This window comes from Benincasa hispida, chromosome 1 (genome assembly GCF_027475165.1).
Source record: "Benincasa hispida cultivar pf3 chromosome 1, pf3_genome.v1.1, whole genome shotgun sequence".
Classification (NCBI taxonomy): domain Eukaryota; kingdom Viridiplantae; phylum Streptophyta; class Magnoliopsida; order Cucurbitales; family Cucurbitaceae; genus Benincasa; species Benincasa hispida.
The window spans coordinates 68,184,957-68,205,343 of NC_143478.1; the positions used below are offsets into that span (position 1 = coordinate 68,184,957).

General features: G+C 34.3%; 1 protein-coding gene across 1 annotated transcript; it reads left to right on the forward strand.

The window, feature by feature from the left end:
• The first annotated feature begins 9,794 nt into the window (after nucleotides 1-9,794).
• LOC150038660 (uncharacterized) lies at nucleotides 9,795-10,406 on the forward strand. The gene has a single exon (XM_090314055.1). It carries the CDS (start codon nucleotides 9,795-9,797, stop codon nucleotides 10,404-10,406), a length of 612 nt encoding a protein of 203 aa, XP_090170181.1.
• Nucleotides 10,407-20,387: the final 9,981 nt, after the last annotated feature.

Below are 20,387 nucleotides of genomic sequence, written 5' to 3' on the forward strand. Positions count from 1 at the left end.
CATATGAAAGGTCTGAAGGTCATAAATGATATAACGGTTAGTGAATTAGTGAGTATTATGCTCCAACAACTAAATATCGATTCAGATATGTTTGATATATACATCAAATGTTGTTACAATCTATTGGCCCAAGGTCCCTCGATTGACATAATCGGTAATGAAGACCTTATCTTTTTTTAGAAGGTAGTGATGCATCCCAGACGTTGTAATTTGTATCAATTACACATTGCAAAAGTCATGGAATACACACATAGAATATATACCAACAATGCAATCCAACGAATTAACCTATTCCAACTAGTCAAAACTTTGGGTTGCAACCATTCCAACACGTAATATTCTCACCATGTCTTCACTGCATGATCATATTGAGTCATGTAACTTGGGGGATGACCGAAGTGAAGCTTGGTTTGATCACAAAAATGAACCCAGATGTACTCCATAGTTTGAGGTTAACCATGAATATGGATAATCTTCAGGACCACAAACTTCTCCAACACCTTACAATCATGTTCCAACCTCACCTAATCCCTTCCCACCAGTGGTAATTCCTTCGGTTCAAATGCATTCTACCGTTCCAACCCCAACCATTTATAGATATATCCAAACCATCAAAGGACCCATCGTATGATGACCTCATCACAATGCCTCATGACTATCTGAATGACGAGGATATAAAGGTTCATTTTTTTTTTTCAAAATATGACTTGTTAATTAAATTGTCAATACTTGCAATAACAAGGAACTTCGACTACCGTGTAGATAAGTCAACAAAGAGCTTATTAACTATATGGTATTTAGTGGAGGAATGCAAGTGGAGGGTTCGTGCAAAAAAATTGAAAGAAAATGATTTCTTTAAAGTGACAAAATGTCCAAGCAAACATACATGTTCTCTTGAAATGAGAATGGGTAATCATCAATAGACAAAAAAGTTGGGTTATTGGACACTTAATCAAGTCCAAATACGAACAAGTTGGTCAAACATACTGCCCGAGGGATATAATTGAAGACGTCTGGCGAGATTATGGAGTAAATATAAGTTACGGTGGGCTTATCGTGCTAGAGAGTGTGGATTGGTGTTCACACGAGGATCGTTGGAAGGATCATATGCTATTGTTGGGGCATATGGCGAGACACCAAGCTTGCAAATTCGGGTACTATCTTTGAGATTGAAGTAGAGGATGAACAATATATTAAGTAATTTTTATGGCATGGATTGAAGTAGATCATATACTTCTGTATTCTCTTGGGATTGAGAACCTTCCAATTCTATTGTTCAAATTTTGAAGGCATCAAGATCCTTATTTTTGAAATGGAGGTATGAGATAGCCTTAGAAAAATTTTGTAAAAGATGTTTGAGGCAAAGTTCGCACGCATGCTAAATTCAAGAAATGTTTCGAAAGGATAAGATCCTAAAACTGAGTTCTAAATGCCTAACATAACAAATCCAAATGTTGGTTAACACAAGTATTATCATTGAGGTCATAATGTAAATGCATCAAAATAAGGATGAATACTAAGAAGACAATAAATATAAGCAACAAACATAAGGAAAAGTTATGAAGAAAGGGAATAAACTTGATAATTCATTCAAAGTAATTAATTCATACAATGCGCACAAGGACCACAAAACTTTGAATGAAAAAAAAAAAAAAAAAAAACTAAAAACACCCCCAAATTTAGTTTCCTCGAGGGTTTGTATCATTGTTGGGTGCAAGAGGAAGATTTTTTTTTTCGTTTGTGAATTGTAGGGTTGTTGAAGATGTAGTGGGTGAAGGAACCTGTGAAGGCTTCACAGTGGAAGATAGAGACAAGAAAAATTATGCATTAAACATTAAATTTACAACAAACTTGGGAGGGAATTAGGAAAGAAAATAGGACTTACCCTTGAAGCCAATCTTCTTCGTGTAGTCTCTCGATCCGGTCACGAATGTTTCCATCTTCCAATTCGATCTCCAAGAACTGAGATTCCAAATAAAGACACTACCACTTGAGAACCTTCTATATTCTCCTGGGATTGAGAATATGATAAGAGTGGTGACTCTGCTTCTTTTGAAAGAGAGAAGAGAAGATAAGAGGAAGAAGAAAGAAGAATTTTTCTTCTACGTGTTAGATATTCCCAGGAGAATCTCTCTGATCATCAGAGAGTTGAGGAAGAAGATGACCAAACCAACCCATAAGTTAATCAATAATTATGTATATATAATAACTAACTTATTATATATATATATATATATATATATATATATATATATATATATCAAATATAACACATAACCTATAGTTTTTATATCGTATAAAAAACAATATAACCTATAGTTCTATTTTCTCACAACAATACATGGTATTTAATATAAATCACATTTATAGTAAATTCAATTATATGAATCTTATCCACATAATTAATATTTGAATCATATTCAAATATTTAATTTCTCTCCATCATTTATGATATTTAACATAAAAAATATTTATATTAAAATTTTAATTATATGAATCTCATTCATATAATTAGTATTTGAATTATATTCAAATATTTAATTTCTCTCAAAATAAATTTTATATTATAATGTATCAAATACATTATATTAATTATATCACATATAATTAATTTCCTAAATTAATCAAACAATAATCCTTGTTGAGCTACAGAGGGGACCTCATGGACCTGTAGACTGAAGCTTCAATGGTGCTTGGATAATTAATTAAACTCTAATTAAGTTACCCAACATTCATTAACTGACAGTCACTCCACTAAAGATCGACAGTTGCACTATTTGCACTATAAATATAATTATGTGTCCATTGGATATAACCAGTCAATTGTGTGATGACTCTTCACAAATTGCTCGTGAGTACACTTGGGCCAAAATTACCATTTTTCCCTTATAGTTACATCTAACTCCTTAAGTACCACTGATCCCTCTAATGAACAATAAGTCATAGTCCAACTATGTCCAAAACCCTCTCGGGCCAAGGGTGGATGTGCCTACATTGTTCAAGCCTCGGAATCAACCCTTAAGGGAGCAAGCAATTTATCTACTTACCCCGACATTATGGAATGAGTGAATTTTGTCTTGCGTAGCTATGTTCCCAGTTTCCCAATTGGATGATTTTCCAAAATAATAGGCATATTGAGTTAGCAATCTGGTCACTCTCACCCATACAAATCAAAGGTATATCTTTATAGGCAAGAGTTCACAACTCACTCAGGATTTAAGTCAAGTCACCTATGGTCATTCTGGTGAAATGTAAGTCTCTATTATTAACGATATTATATAATAAGACTGGTCATTTTGTGGTCCAGTCTTATACAAACTATTTGTATAAGATGTCCCTGCTCACATGTTTCCACATGAATGATCAGGATCAGGTCATTTGTAGCACTTTAAAACACTTGTAACATCTACAAAGCGGATCGTATCTGTAGTGTCACCAGGATAAGGTACCCAACCTTATCCATCTACTATAAACCATTTAGGTTATCATTTAAACATGATCCACCCGTATGTCTCTACATGCATGTTTAAATTACATAAAATAACCTAGGATCTTAGTTTATTGGATTGAGTGTATGCTCATAAAATAACAATTTGTTTATACAATGTTTACAAACTATGAGAATACAAGAGTGATTTAGGACACCAATCCCAACAATATCCCACTAGTCCTAAAGATTAGAGAGCCTAATGTACAATACAAATAAAGTACAAAACATAATAAACTAGGGCATACACTGTACCATAGTAACATTTCCCACTTTCCCTAAATAATATGTCGTATGTCCTGTAGACCTAGACTTTCCAGATGACCCTAGAACACTTCAGCCATGAGAGCCTTTGTAAACGGATCAACAACATTGTGCTCCTGAGCAATCTTCATGACAATCACGTCACGGATCAACAACATGTATCTATATACATTATATTAAATGTGTCATATACAATTAATATTATTCCCTTAATTAATTTGATCAGTTCAAGTTCTTTCAAAACTATTAGTTCTTATTTATCTGTTGTGAGCTAGCAGGGGGACCAATAGACCTACAGCTATAAGTTCCAATGATCCGAGGTTAATTAATTAAACTTTTTAATTAAATTAACTAATATTCATAAATTATGCATTACTCCACTAACGACTCATAGTTGCACTTTTAGCACTATAATACAAGTTGCATCCATTGATTTAACCATTACAAGTAAGTTAATCCTTCACGAATTGTTCATAATTACAGTTGGATCAAATTACCCTTTTACCCCTGTAATTACTTCTTACCCTTTAAGTACCACTAATCCCTCTAATGAACAATCTATTTATGGTCCTTCCATAAACCAAGTCCCTGTTGGGCTTATGAGAGGGAATGTATCCTTTGTTCAAGACCTGAAATCTAAGAGAACTACTCATCTACTTACCTAAAGGTGGGAAGGATAAATTTCATCTTGTGTAGTTATGTTCCCAACACCACACTCCGTCTTGTCTCCAAAATGTTAGGTTTATTGAGTTAGCGACTTGGGCCACTCTCACCCATACAAATCGATGAGTTAACCCTCATAAGCAGGAGTTCATAACTTACCCAGGACTGAGATCGAGTTACATAAGGATATCTTATAAAAGATTAATCTCTCGAGTCAATCGCATTACAAAGAAAAATTAATGATTTCACAGTCTGGTCTTATACAAACTCATTGTATAAGATACTCCCACTCGCATATCTCCACACAAATAATTTGGATCATGTAGTTTGTAACTCTTATAAAGTGGGTCGTACGCATAGTATTATCAGGCCAATAAGGCACCCAATCTTATTCATATATTATAGACCATTTAGATTATTACTTGAAAATTATCCACCGGTACGTCAACTACATACTGTTTAAGTCTCATGAAATAACCTTGGATTTTTACAGTAATGGATAATTTATTATTGTAGATTTCAAATAATCAACTATCATGTTAGATAACTAATTAACTACAAGGTTTTAGGGTATAGATCCCAATAATTTCCCACTTGCACTAAAGCTTGTGAGACATGTATCCTAGGATATACCCTATACCCAACATGTTCTCCCACTTGCCCTAGCAAAATAGAGACATGTCTCGTAATCCTAGACATTCTAGGTAACCCTCACACATTTTAGCTTAGAGAATCATTTTTTATAAATTAAACGTATGTCATAAAATGTCATCTTTATCAATACCATGATGTTTTCTCTCAATACGCCTTTATCCTAAGTTTTTGGTGTTTTTTAATATCCTTAGTTTAAGTCTTTTGCATCACTATTATCTAATAAAGTGTGATAGATCAATTCATAGCTAAAATAACTTTCAGATTTTAAGGATATACTATGGCTACGCATATTATTGCTTCACAAGCAAAACATTGTCTTACAGTACATGCTACACCATCCGGGATAAATCTTAACATGAATTTCTCTAAATTCCTGAAAAATCTAGTGTATCTTGTTAAAGATCAAATCTTAAACTCCATACATGCAAAATTTTCATTATCCATAGATATTTTAAGAAAGCTTTAATTTTTATACCCAATGGCCATACCATTCATTTAACCGATATAACTAACTAATTGTATATTAAATGTTAACTAATTCTCATGTATTAATTATCATACGTCCTCAACACTTAAGGTTTCTTAAGAGACTTTTCCTTAGACTTTATTAATCTCACTTTAGAAATTACCGATTTAACCTGCAATGGACTGAGAGCGAATGTGGATTTTGCTTCTCGCTTCTTCAATTTTTCCTTCATTGGCACTTTCCTTTAGATTCTTGCTCTTGCTCCGATGTCTTGATCTCTCTTTTTGATCTCGCTCTTTAAGAAGAAAAAGAAGCCTGAAGAAAAAAGGAAGAAGAAGTCGCATTCTTACTCTTGTTTCTTGCTCTCACCCTCTCTTTTTGATATCGCTCACTAGGCAGAAAAAGAAAGCAGACGAAAAAAAGCATAAAAAAAGAAGAAGAAAAAGAAGAAAAACACAGGAAAAAAGGGAAGGAAAAGAAGAAAAATGGAATAATATGTTAAACCCTCGATTCTTCACACTTATAAAAGGAGTAGAATAAGAGGAATTACACCAAAGATTACAAATGATGAGGATAATAAATGGGAAGATGTGATGTGAAGAAGGGACCATTGGAATTGCTAGAAACAGAATGGTTGGTAATCAGTGATAGGGGTGGACATTTTAGGTAAAGGCTGGAATAGCTTTTTGGAAGAGGATTACCAACTCTCTCAAATATGCTGGTTTTGCTTGCTTTTCTTTACTCATTATTTCTCTTTGAGTATATTGTGGCTGAGTACTTATTTTTTTTTCTTAGACATTGTATTAATGGGTTTACTTCATCTCTTTTATCATCAATATGTCTCAGAGCTCTATTGCTATGTTCTATTTGTCCTATTTTTGTTGGGATTTACTGAATGCAAGGAGTAGATACCTAAAAAATTGGTATCAGAGTCGTTCAATCTGGGGTAGACATGGCAAATGGTGGAAAAGCAGATCAAAGGAATGAAGGAATCAACAGAGAAAGAAATTTCTAGATGAAGGATATGATCTTAGGCCTCTGTAAGAGTATAGAGAAATTGTCGGAAGAAGTCCAAGAGAAAGCTCGATAGGGAAGAATGAAGAGTTTGGAGTGGCTGATGGCTCCCAACTTAAGCTTAAAGGGAAGATGGATGAAGTAAACCTGACCCAAAGTCAAGGAATCGATGAAGTTGATAAGAGAAAATATAAATGGCTTGAGATGTTGATCTTCATTGGAGAAAATCCTGAGTCGTGGATCTATAGAGCTGAACATTATTTTGAGATTCATGAGCTAAATGATGCAGAAAAAATGAAAGTGGCAATGGTGTTTTTTGCTCAGGACAAAGTGGACTGATTCAGATGGAGTCATAATCTGAAGGCAATACTTACTTAAGAAGAATTGAATAAGCGAATGTTTGAACACTTTCGATTGTTCGGTGAGGGTAGCCTCGGAGCAAAACTGCTGAAAATTAAGCAGGATGGAAGCTATGCCGATTATGTGAAGAAATTTGTTACCTATTCGGTGCCATTGTCAAATATGGCGGAGAGCATTTTAACAAATGTGTTTTTTAATGGACTTGAACTGTCACTACAAGCTAAGGTCATCAGCTAACATCTGACAAGCTTGGATGAATGTATGAAGGAGGTTCAACTCGTCAACGACCATTACCTAGCTCTCATATTGGCCCTTAATGAATTGGGTCTTGGGTAGAGCAAGGGGGAAGCCCAAAGTGGAAACAAATCAAATGTCGCAACTTGGAAGGTGAATCCTAAAGGGGCTGAGATAGAGACGACTTGGAAAATTTCACACGTCCATCATTGCAAGGTGAGAGAAAACACAATTAATGTTTCTCATTTGATAAGGAAGAAATCGAGGAAACGGAGGTGATCGAAATGGAAGAAATTCTAGAGTTAAATTTGTTAAATTTTATAGAGAATGCTGAAATTTTGCTTTGTTCCATGCTGGGATTTTCGAAAAAATGGACGATGAAGCTTAAAGGAACAATGAAGGGAAAGGAAGTCGTGGTGCTGATCGATTGTGGGTGACTCACAATTTCATTCACTAGAATTGGTTGAAGGATTGGAACTACAAATATCAGATACTGTGAAGTATTAGGTGGTAATAGGCAACAACTCATCTATAAAAGGGATGAAATATACAAATCGATAATCGTCACCTTACCGAAGTTAGTAGTGAAGGTCGATTTTTTTTTCGATAGACTGGGGAGAAATAGATGTGGTTCTGAGCATGTAGTGGTTATTTACGATGGGCTTCATAGGAGTACACTGTCCGTTAATGACCATGTGCTTCACTAAGGGAGAAAGAATAATTATGTTGTGAGGAGATCCATCATTAACTAAATCATAAGTTTCTCTAAAAGCCTTAGCCAAAGTTTGAAAAGAAGATGATCACGGGTTTTTGGTTAAATTCCAGAATGTAGAAATAGCTTATTATCAAGAAGTTCTTCTAGATGTTGAAGGGAAAGAAGAGAAAGTCCTACCTGGCATGATTTAAATGTTATTGATAAAGAATGAGTATATTTTCAAAATTCCAACAACACTACCCTCAAAAAGCGAGATTGACTATCAAAATTGTAGTTTAGGAAGGTCAATCTTCAATCAATGTGAGGTCGTATAAGTATAGGCATAATTAGAAGGAAAAAAAATGTGAAACTGGTAAGTGAGATGTTGCAAGTTGAAATTATCAGACCAAGTCACAACCGGTATTCGAGTCATGTTCTATTTGTAAAGAAGAAAGATGGAGGATGGAGGTTTTGTGTGGATTACAGGAAGTTGAATCAAGTTATGATTTCGGATAAATTTTTTATCCTAGTAATAGAAGAGTTGATAGATGAGCTCCATGGGTTAACGATGTATTCGAAATTGGATCTATGATCGGGGTATCACCAAATCTAAATGAAAGAGAGGATGTTGAAAAGACGCTTTCCAATCTCATGAGGACATTATGAGTTTTAAGTGATACCCTTCGGTTTGACTAATGCCCCAACCACCTTCCAAACATTAATGAACCAAATATTCTTGTCATTCTTACAAAGGTTTATATTGGTATTCTTCGATGATATCCTTATTTATAGTTCAGATATTACTACTCATGAGATGCATTTAGCAGTGGTTTTTAACATTCTTCTGATCATAAGTTCTACGCTAACAAGAATAAATGCACTTTTTGTCAAGCAAGAATACAATAATTGGGTCATTGGGTTCTATGGAAATGGTGGAAGCCGATGAGAAAAGGTGAAGATGATGATTCAATAACCTCAACTGAAAAATGTAACAGAACTCAGGGGATTGCTTGGCCTTACCAATTAATATAGAAGATTCATTCAAAGATACAACCAGATTGTAACACCTCTAACTTAGTTGATTCAGAAGAATGCCTTTAGTTGGAATGAGCAAGTTACGCAAGCTTTTAAAGAGCTTAAATTAGCTATGATGACCATACTCGTTTTAGCTCTACCTGATTTTTTACTGCCATTTATGATAGAAACTAATGCGTTAGGATATGGATGAGGGGTTGTCCTCACTCAAAACTCAAGGTGGATTGCTTATTTTAGTTAGAATTTATCCTCTCCCACTCAAGGGAAGTCGATCTATGAAAAAGAATTGATGGTTGTAGTGCTAGCAGTGCAAAAATGGTGTCATTGTTTGTTGGGTAACAAATTTATTGTTATTCGAATCATAAGGTGCTCAAATTTTGTATTGAACAAAGAGAGGTGCAACTTTCGTTTCAGAGGTGGTTAAACAAGTTGATAGGGTACGGTTTTGAGATCTTATATCAACTGAGACTTCAAAATAAAGCAGTTGATTACCACCAGCAACAAAAGTATTCATGTTGACTACACCAGCCTTGTTAGATGTGGACCTAGTCTTTCAAAAAGTTGAGAAGAATGAAGAGCTACAAAACATTATCTCCATATTGAAGGAGAATCCTGAAGGAAAACCAAAGTACCAAGGGGAACATGGAAGACTTTTATACAAAAGAAGGTTAGTTCTATTGAAAACCTCTTCATTAATTCCTTCTATTCTCCATATTTTCGATGATTTGGTTTTGGTGGGTCATTTAGGTTTCCTTCACTCTTACAAGAGAATGTCAGAGGAGTTATTTTGGCAAGAAATGAAGTATGATATAAAGAAGTATGTTGAACAATGTGAGATTTGCCATAGAAATAAAATAAAATCATTCTCCTGCGAGACTTTTTCAACCTCTTCCAATTCCAGACCAAATTAGGGACGATTGACCATGGATTTTGTTGAAGGATTGCAAAAGTCAGAGGGTTATGATTTGATTATGGTGGTGGTGGATAGGTTGAACAAATATTCTCATTTTATTCACTTGCAAAAGTCAAAGGGTTGTGATTTGATTAAGGAGTCGAAGTGTCTATCCAAGAGGTCGTACACCCTCATGGGGTTCCAAAAATTGATTGTAACAGTCCGAGACAAATTTTCTCAACCATTTCTAGAAGGAGCTATTCTTGATGATGGAGACAGTTATGAAGAGAAGCACAACTTTCCATCCCCAAACCAATGGACAAACAGAAAGAGTAAATCGTTGTCTCGAGATTTATTTACCATGTTTTTAATGAGTAACCTTCCAAGTGGAGTAAGTGGATTCCTTAGGCTGAATTTGGTATGGTATAAACTTCATACTTCAATCAAGATGACACTGTACCAAGCAATATTTGGCCGAAAACCTTCACATATAGTATCTTATGGGGAGAAGAAAATGGCGAACAATTTATTGGTACAACAATTGATGGCCAAGGATGCTGCCCTGAACGCTTTAAATGAGCATTTGGTGATTACTCAAAATTTGATGAAGAAACAAACCAACTTGCATCAGAGGGAATTATAGTTTGAAATAGGGGATGAGGTTTTTTTGAAACTTCACCTTCACAAGCAGCAGTCTCTGGCCCAAAAGAGGTGTGAGAAGTTGGCTCCCAAATTCTATGGCCCCTATAAAATTATAGACTGGATAGGAGAGGTGGATATAAACTAGATTGGTTGGGATTGATGCCCTAACACTCGTGGGTTTCGTAGTTTGTAAATTATTTGTACACAAATTATTTATTTAATGAAATAAAGTGTTGTTTTATTCGACATTTAGTTTGCATTAACCCAATCCAATAAACTAAGATCCAACATTATTTAATGTAACTTAAACATGTTTGTGGTTGACATACAAATCGATCATGTTTAAGCAATAACCTAAACGGTCTATAGTATATGGATAAAATTGGGTACCTTATCTTGGTGACACTATGGATACGACCCACTTTGTAATTATTACAATAGTTGTAATGTGTTATAAATGATCTAATTACGATCGTTCATGTGGAGACATGTGAGTGGAGGTATCTTATCCAAAGATTTTATATAAGAATAAACCGTGAAATGATTATTCTTTTTTTTATAACGTTGTTACTTGAAAAGACTTACATTTCACTAGGATGATTATAGGTAACTTGACCTTACTTCTGAATGACTTGTGAACTCTTGCCTATGAGGGCAATCCTTTAATCTATATGGGTGAGAGTGGCCAGATTCATCGACTTAATATGCCTACTATTTTGGTGATTTGTTTGAGTAAGGAGTTGAGAACACAGCTATACAAGATTGAATTCACTCTTTCCCGTCTTGAGGGTAAGTAGATAAATTACTAAGGGCTGATTCTGAGTCTTGAATAATGAGGTATCTCACCCTCTCTTCCATTTTTTGATAATTGGTCTAAATTGAAAAATATAGACAAAGATGAGATAACGTGGAAATTTTGACAGAAGTACTCTCTCCCTGTTTCACAAATCTTATGCTTTTATTTACTACCAAAAAGAAGCACAAGGAGACCAAACTTCCTTATTCTCTTGTCCTGAGAATAGTAGAGGTTCCAAGTGGTAGTTCATTGGTTTATATCTAATGTTCATGTAGAAGATTTGACATTCATGATTTTGGAGAGGATTTACATGAAGAAGGAAAATCTTCAAGGATATGTAATTTTCTTCTTTCCTTCCTCTTAGTAAAGCATGCTTAATTTTGATGTTTATCTTGTTGCAATTTTGTATGTATGTCTCTGTCATTTACATGGTTTCAAATTGAGTTACGATTGCATAACGTTCACACGCTTTCGTAAAAGAATTTCATTCCTTCAATTAGTATCAGAGCAAAACCATACAATTTGTTCTTCATTTTGAGAAATCATAGAAAATGTGGGTTCATTGCATTATGAATGTTAGTTTGCAAAAATAAATAATTTTAAGTTTTGGCACTTAGATTTACAACTTTAATATTGATTAAAGTTGTAAGCGCTCGTTATTTTGGGCATTTAATTTCACTATCAAGTTTATATTAGTCCGTGTTGTTCATGGTGAAGCATTTGCCATGACGAGGTCGGAAATTAGAATTGGAATTGATGAAAACTAAAGTGGACAGAAGGTTTCTGGACCACAGCACCGTGGCGCCCTGTTGCAGTGTAGCGGCGCTTGGGAAAAATTGCATGGAGCACCACGTTGCTCTCAATGAGCACAGTAGCGCTGCGTGCACTTGTTTGCCAAGAGCCGCTGCGCCTTGTCACAGCATTGGGTTGTGCTCCAAAAAGAAAACCAGAGCGCAATAGTGCTCTTCAACATCGCAACTACGCTTTGATGCTACACGTACGTGTTCCAAACAGTTGGAAGTCGTGGGTTCGATCCTTGGAGTAGTTTTTTGCATTTTTTTTTAATTATGCAATTTTTAAATCAACGAAGTTAATATAATTGTTATATTGATCTAATTAATTTTAGGAGTGCCAAAACTTTGTCTATTTTTGCTGCTCATTTAATTTTACATGTGATGTAAGATTAAATTTATATGTTGGATAATGTATGTCATATAGTTTTAAGATCCCACCTTAGGATAAACATTAATCATGCATCATATTTAATATAAATGTTATATTATACATTTGCATGATATTATAAGTATGTACATGCATCACATTTAATATAATTATTATATTATATGATTGCATGCTTTATTAAGCATATCCATGTATCATACTTTAGTATAAATGTTATACATGTATGATGGATATGTTTTATTTTCATTAATGAATAATATAAAGGTTGTATTATATGATGAAAATGAAATTGCATTGAGCATGACACTACTTAGTAAATATAAATGTTAAATTTAATTAATGTCATTAGATGCATGATTATAGGTTTTAAATTTCGTTATTTTATAATTGTTATAAGTTTAATGGATTAGTTTAAAATATATAATTAAGAGTTGTATACAACCATAGGTCTTAGTTAATTGTAAATGGTTTAAAAGTAATTCACCTAGACTTACGTTACAATATTTCTAATATGATTAGAAATAGGTTAATCTTTTATTTTTTTTTAATATGATTAATTGAAAATAATAAAAATTTAAATTTATATAATAATTATCTATAAGGGACCTTTAGTGGATGGAAATTTGATATATATGATATGTCAATTTCTTTTCTCGCTCTCCGTCAAAGTTCACACTGTGAGATTTATGCTTGGCCTCGTGGCACTGTTTGTTTGTGTTCACCTGTGTCGGTTTCGGGCACAGGTATCCTTTTGTTGAAGGTCGTTCGTCAGCACATCTCCCGATCTCTTTCATTAATTTGTTGTGAAGTTTCATGCTCGGCTTCATGGCACTGTTTGCTTGTGTCCTCCTTCAGAAAGTGTTTGCATGAAATTTATCACAAACTCTAAAAATGGATAGAATTTCTTTAGTTTTTGCTCCAGTCGATTTTTCCCTTCAGTTGGCTCATAGGGGCGGAACTTTAAAGTCTAAAATGAAGAATTACACTATAACCAATTTTAAACAAGTTAATAATCTATTGACCAAACAATATTGACTAATATGAAGGAACTGTGAAGTTTCGTAGCGGAAGCGGGAATCGGCCCAATTTTCAATTTTATAGAACAACGAAATTACAAAACACAAACCTTATGCATTAACACAAAAATACAACATGCTTTAGATAAAGATGAAGAAAGGTTAGGAATGGTTAGGAATTTAACTTACCCTTGAAAATCACAAGAGTCTGCATGATATTCCTCCTCCCCGGTCACAATCAACCACGATTCAAGAAGCCAAGACACTACCACAAAATCGTCCTCTGTATTCTCTTTAGGGTAGAATGAGAATATGCAAGAGCTGTAGACTTTGCATATTTTTGGAAGAGGGAGAGAGATTGAGAGAAAGGGGGGATTCTTTTTTCTTAGGGAAAAGAGCCAACAAAATTCTCACACTTCCTCTGTAAAGAAGAAGATGGAACAAAACAAAAAACTACTGCGTGAAAACCATTTCCACCAACTTCCCACTTTCTACGTGAGATCAAGAGAGAATTAAGGGGAGGGAGGTGTTAGTTTCTAAAACGTGCAGCGGAAGAAAATAGAATCATTAAGCATTTTAATTCCTTAATTTTGGTTACAAATTAAGCATGTTCATTAAATAATAAGAGGGTTTCATGAGTACTTGTGTAGATCTTCTTCAAGCTTGAAAATCAACTGCAATCTTCTCCTCTTTTGGTCGTGAACCACCATTAGGACTTCCCTACTATCCTTTAGAGCCGTAGATTGAGTTGTGGAACTCAAAACAAGCTGAATTATAGGGAATTCTGAGGAGAAGTTCTGGTTTACTACTTAGCTAAAGAACTCTTCTTCTTTCTCTAAGCTTCAGCAAAATCTCAGGTTTTGTATGCCTTTTTCTCAACATTAAGAGTTCCTTTTGTAATAAAACTTCATGCAATCAAATTGCACACATAAACAACAGCTCCTCCTTAGAGATTTGAATGGAATTTAAAGTGGATGGTGAATGAGGTGCGTGGAAAAATTGAGTGGAAAAATCCCACTTTGTGGGATTTTCAATTTCCAAATTTTTCCTTTTCAATTTTAAACAATTTTCAAAATCAAAAGTAATTTTTCAATTTTAATTCAAATAAACTGAAAAAATTATTAATTTAACAAAATTAATTCTATTAATTAATTTTTCAAATAAAATTAATATTTAATTAAATAATTTAATTAATTCTATTAATTTAATATCAAATATTAAATTAATCAAATACCAATTCCACTACCATGAATCCCTTTTCATGAAATTAATATTTAAATTATATTTAAATATTAATTGATTCTCCAATTTCGTTTAATTCCATAATTAAACATGTAATTATATCACATATAATTATTAATTCTCTTAATTCAAATTTGAATGATTCAAATTAACTTATCACGCTATTCTAAGACTAATTTCGTTTATGAGCTAGTAGGGGATCTAATGGACCTACAGATCATGGGTTCCAATGATCCGAGATTAATTGGCTAAACTCTTTACACTGAATTAACACACATTTGTTAACTACCGGGTCACTTCACTAAAACTCAATAGTTGCATTCCCCTCATTATAGATATATTGTGTCCACTCGATGTAAACATAATTAGTAAGTAAAGCCCTTCACGGGTTGTTTGTAATAACGACTGGATCAAAGGACTGTTTTACTCCCAAGATTACCTCTTGTTCCTTAAGTCTTTTTGATCCTTTAATGAACAATTGGTTTGTGATCCGATCATCAAACTGAGTCCCTCTCGGGGCAATGAGAGGGTGGGGTCCCTTATTCAAGACCTAGAGGTAGCATTTGAGGGAACGACCTCTCTACTAACCCTGAAAGCGGGTAGGAGTGAATTCCTTCTTGCACCTTATGTCTCCAGCTATCTACCCGGTCTTACCCCTGAAATGGGGGGCTTATTGAGCCGGCGTTATTGAGCCAACCCTCACCTATGTAAATCTAAGGATAATCCCATATAAACAGGAGTTCATAGTTAGCTCAAAATTAAGGTCAAGTTACTTAGGTCATCGCTATAAAATAGTCATTCTTAAACAGTAAACAATGTTATAAAGTAAGAGTGACTTATTTCTTGGCCCGATCTTATACAAACTCATTGCACACGATGCCCCCACTCCTCATGTCACCACATGAACGAATCAGGATCACTTCATTTGTAGTACTTTACATCTCATTATAACAACTACAGAGTGGGTCGCATATGATAGTGTTACCAGAATAAAGCACCCAACCGTATTCGTATACTATAGATCATTTTGACTATTTACTCGAACCTGATCTACTCTTATGTCTCCACATATAGTTCAAGTACTCATGTAATAATCATGGATCTTTTATTTTATTAGATTTATTTCTAAAACAAAATAAGCAATTCATATATTCAATAATAAATTTATTGAATCAAAACTTCAATAACAACTTTATTGATTTATAGAATAAGTTTATTGTTCATAAACCACGAGTTTCAGGACATAAAACCCAACAAGAAGTTATTTCTCTTCCTTTAAATTTAAAACTAAAATTAAATTAAATTAATTTTAATATATATATATACACATATATGTTATATCATATATAACACATAACCTATAGTTTTATATTGTATCAAATACATTATATTAATTATATCACATATAATTAATTTCCTAAATTAATTTGAACAATTCAAATTAATTTAAAATTAATTCTCAATAATTCCCGTTGAGCTACAGGGAACCTTATGGACATGTAGATTGAAGCTCCAATGGTACTTGGATATAGGGTATACATGGGGTGGGTTGGGTTGGGTTGAGAGTATTTTCTAGACCAAATTTTTGGTTAGGTTGGCAACCCAAAAAACCTAAATAAAGTCTCTAACCCAACCCAACCTTTAAAATTCGGGTTGGGTTGTTGGGTTATAATTTTTTTTTCTTTTTAATTAAAAATATGTAAATTTACATATAACACATGACTAATAACTAAAATCTCGTAGAATTCAAATGCTAAATACCAAGTATCTAAGATATTTATAGCAAACCTCAAGTAAAGATAAATATCATAACAATTTTAAAAGAAAAAATATTTAAAATGCATAAATTAATCAATACAAAGTAGTCAAATTTTAAGTAAAGAGAAATATATATATAGTATATTTTATTTTTATATATAAAATTCGGGAACGTTGAGGTCAACCCAATTATTTTTATCCAACCCATGACCTAGCTCAACCCAACAAAAATAAAAAAAAGTTTAACCCAACCCAATCCAAAAACAAAACTAACCCAACCCAACCCTTATATTTTGGGTTGGGTTGTTCGGGTTGTCGGGTTATTTGAACACCACTACTTGGATAATTAATCAATCTCTTTAATTAAATTACCCAACATCCATTAACTACCGGTTACTCCACTAAAGACCGATAATTTCATTCCTCATATTACAGATATATTTCTATGTCTAATGGATATAATCAATCAACGATGCGATAACCCTTCACAAATTGCTCGTAAGTACAACTGGACCAAAATTGTCATTTTGCCCATTTAGTTACATCTAACTCCTTAAGTACCACTGGTACCTCTAATGAACAATAAGTCATAGTCCAACTATGACCAAACCCCTTTCGGGTAAAAAAAGGGTGTGGTGCCACATTGTTCAAGCCGCGTAATTAGCCCTTAAGGGAGCAATTTATCTACTTACCTAGACGTTAGGGAATGAGTGAACTTTGTCTTATGTAGCTGTATTCCCAACTCCCTAATCAGACGAATCCCCAAAATGGTAAGCTTATTGAGCCGGAAATCTAGCCACTCTCACTTATACAAATCAAAGGACTGTCTTCATAGGCAGGAGTTCACAACTCACTCAAGATTCAGCTCATGTCACCTGTGGTCATCCAGGTGAAATGTAAGTCTCTATTATGAACAATGTTATATAATGAGACAATTCATTTTGTGGTTCAGTCTTATACAAACTCCTTTATATAGAACACCTCCGCTCGCATACCTTTACATGAATGATTAGGAACAGATCATTTATAGCACTTTACAACAATTTTAACATCTACAAAGCATGCCATATTCGTAGTGTCACCAGGATAAGGTATCCAGCCTTATACATCTACTACAACCCATTTGGGTTATCATTTAAACATGATTCATCTGTATGTCCATACATACATGTTTAAGCTACAGAAGATAACCTTGGATGTTAATTTATTGGTTTGTAGTTAATGCTAATAAATGTCGAATAAAACATCTCATATTTTATTAAATAAATACAATGTTTTTATATTACAATTATAAACTATAGTGAAGGAACTCTTATTCAAGAGTACCTACGAGCGGAAGCAGATCTTTCCAATTCGTTGTAATAGAATTTCCACATATACATTCAAACATACTAATATGCATTCATAATGCTAAATTATTGACTGAATGATCTCTTAAACAAGAGTATCCATGAGCATGTTCAGATATTTCCTATTTCATTGTGATCGAATTACCACGCACACATTCTAAAAAATAGTTATGCAATTTACACTAATTAACGACATGCTTTCATAAATAAAAAATAAGAGATTGAGTTCGCATACCAGTTGAAGATTGTCTTCACAACGAACTCAACCCAACGGAAGTAAACCTCTACTTTCTTTATCGCCCACCAAACAATCGGCTACCAGCAGCACGATTGTCTACACGAACGGCAGCAAACGAATAAGCACGAGCAAGCAGGAGTGGAGACGACACCACCACATAGAGCCCTTGGTATTCTCAGAGTGAGAATCCAAAGAGTGGTCTTTGTTGAATTTGGTAGAGGAAGGAGGAAAGGGCTGATCGTATAAAACAATAAGCAAGTGGGAGAAGGCTATCATATAGTGGATGCTTATCGTTTAGAGAAAGCTACAAGATCGTGTAGGTTTTACTAAGCGATCGTTTAGTAATTGGTAAGTGATCGTTTAGAAAACTCAGCACGTTAGGCGATTGTTTAGAAAAGCTAAGCGATCGTTTAGAGACTGCGTGTGCTCGTTTAGATGCGGGGTATGCGATCGTTTAAGCGATAGGGCACTATCGTATAGGCTCTCAGTTAAGCGATTGAAACGTTTTCACACCTTTTGCGATTTTTTCGATCTCTTTGCAAAATGAAACAAATTTTCATTTTATTCTTTAGTTACAATAACCGAATACTGAATTTCCCACTAACACATGATTGAGGAGAAGATTTCAGCCAATTATCACATAATTAACCAATTAATTAATAAATGAATATAATCATATTATATTCTTATCCTATAGTTTGATATCATATATCTACTATTGTAATTACTCCTCCACTTGATACAAATCATATTTATATCTAATTTCCTCCAAAATAATGTATCTCATACATTTAGTCAATTATATCATATATAATTAACTAGTTCAATTATATCATATATAATCAAACTCCCTCTTGTCAATTTGAACATTTTAAACTGACCCAAAAACTGATTCTCGACTTTATCTAAGCTACCTAGGAGACCTTATGACCTGTGGCTTGAAACTCCAACGGTACGTGAATAGCTGACTAAACTCTTTAACCATGAGATCCACCATCCGTTAACTGCCAAGCATTCCACTAAAGACCAACCGCTGAACTCTTTTTACCACAGATATATTTATGCGTCCATCGGATATAACCAATCATGAGTACGATAACCCTTCATAGATGCTCGTAAGTACAACTGGGCCAATTTACCGTTTTGCCCCTGTAGTTATATCTCACTTCTTAAGTACCACTGATTCCTCTAATCAACAATACAACATAGTCCAACTATGTGTGAACCCCTCTCAGGCCAAGAGAAGATGTGTGGCACCACATCGTTCAAGCCCTGGAATCAGCTCTGAAGGGAGTTATATATCTACTTGCCCCTACTTCGGGGAAGAAGTGAATTCCATCTTGTGAAGTTGAGTTCCCAGCTCTCAAATTAGATGAATCCCCAAAGTGGTAGGTTTGAGTCGGCACTCTGGCCACTCGCACCCATGCAAATCGAAGGACCACCCTCAATGGTAGAAGTTCTTAACTCACTCAGGATTGAGGTTATGTTACCTATGGTCATCCTAGTGAAGTGAAGTCTCAGTAATGAACGGAGTAATATGACGAGATGTTAACCTTCGAGGTCAGGTTTTATACAAACTCTTTGATTATCTATGATATAATCAGAGTGATGTATGAGATACATCAAGTGGAGGATTAATATAAATGAGATTTACATTAAGGATCATGAAATAGAAAATGATCTATGGTTTATATGTTTCATGAGATGAAATATTAAAACTATAGGTTATAAATATAGTATGGTAAGGTGGTTATCATATATATTTATAATAATATTAATTATTTGATAATTATATCTTTTTCTCTAATAACCAATTGAGCGGGAGGTTATTAGTAGTTTTATGGTAACCGTGAGATAAAAAAGGAAAAATGTTTTCCTAAATTTAGATGATTTGAGAAAGTTGCTATTCTTGGCAAGTTACTCACGGTGGCTGTCAAGTGAATGGGATTTACTAAACAACAGTTGAAGAGAGACTAGACGATCATGGAATGACTCTACACGACAGTCACTCAGCTGGCCGATAGCTAAACGATCGCGGAGCTTTTACTAAACGATCACATAGCTTTTGTTAAACGATTGGACATCGTCTATACGATAGACCTTATCATCTCCCAATTGCTCAATCGTTTACACTATTGTTCTTCCTCCGGTCTCGTCCTCTAACCAAGTCCACACAGAGCCCGCACTTCTGGATTCTCATACCGAGAATACCAAGGTAGCCATTGTGGTGGTGTCGTACTCAACTTGACATAATCGAGGTTTTTGGAGGTTGTTCATTGTGTTCGTGATCTTAGAGATTGTCGTGTGCGTGGTCGCATTGATCTTGCAGTGTACCAGTTGTAGTGTTCGAGCGTTTGGGTTTGTAGTCTTGCTGATTGTTTGAGCATTCGTGATCGAGGGT

Coding starts and splice junctions, on each gene's coding strand:
- LOC150038660 (XM_090314055.1), top strand. CDS start 9,795: ATGGATTTTGTTGAAGGATTGCAAAAGTCAGAGGGTTATGATTTGATT.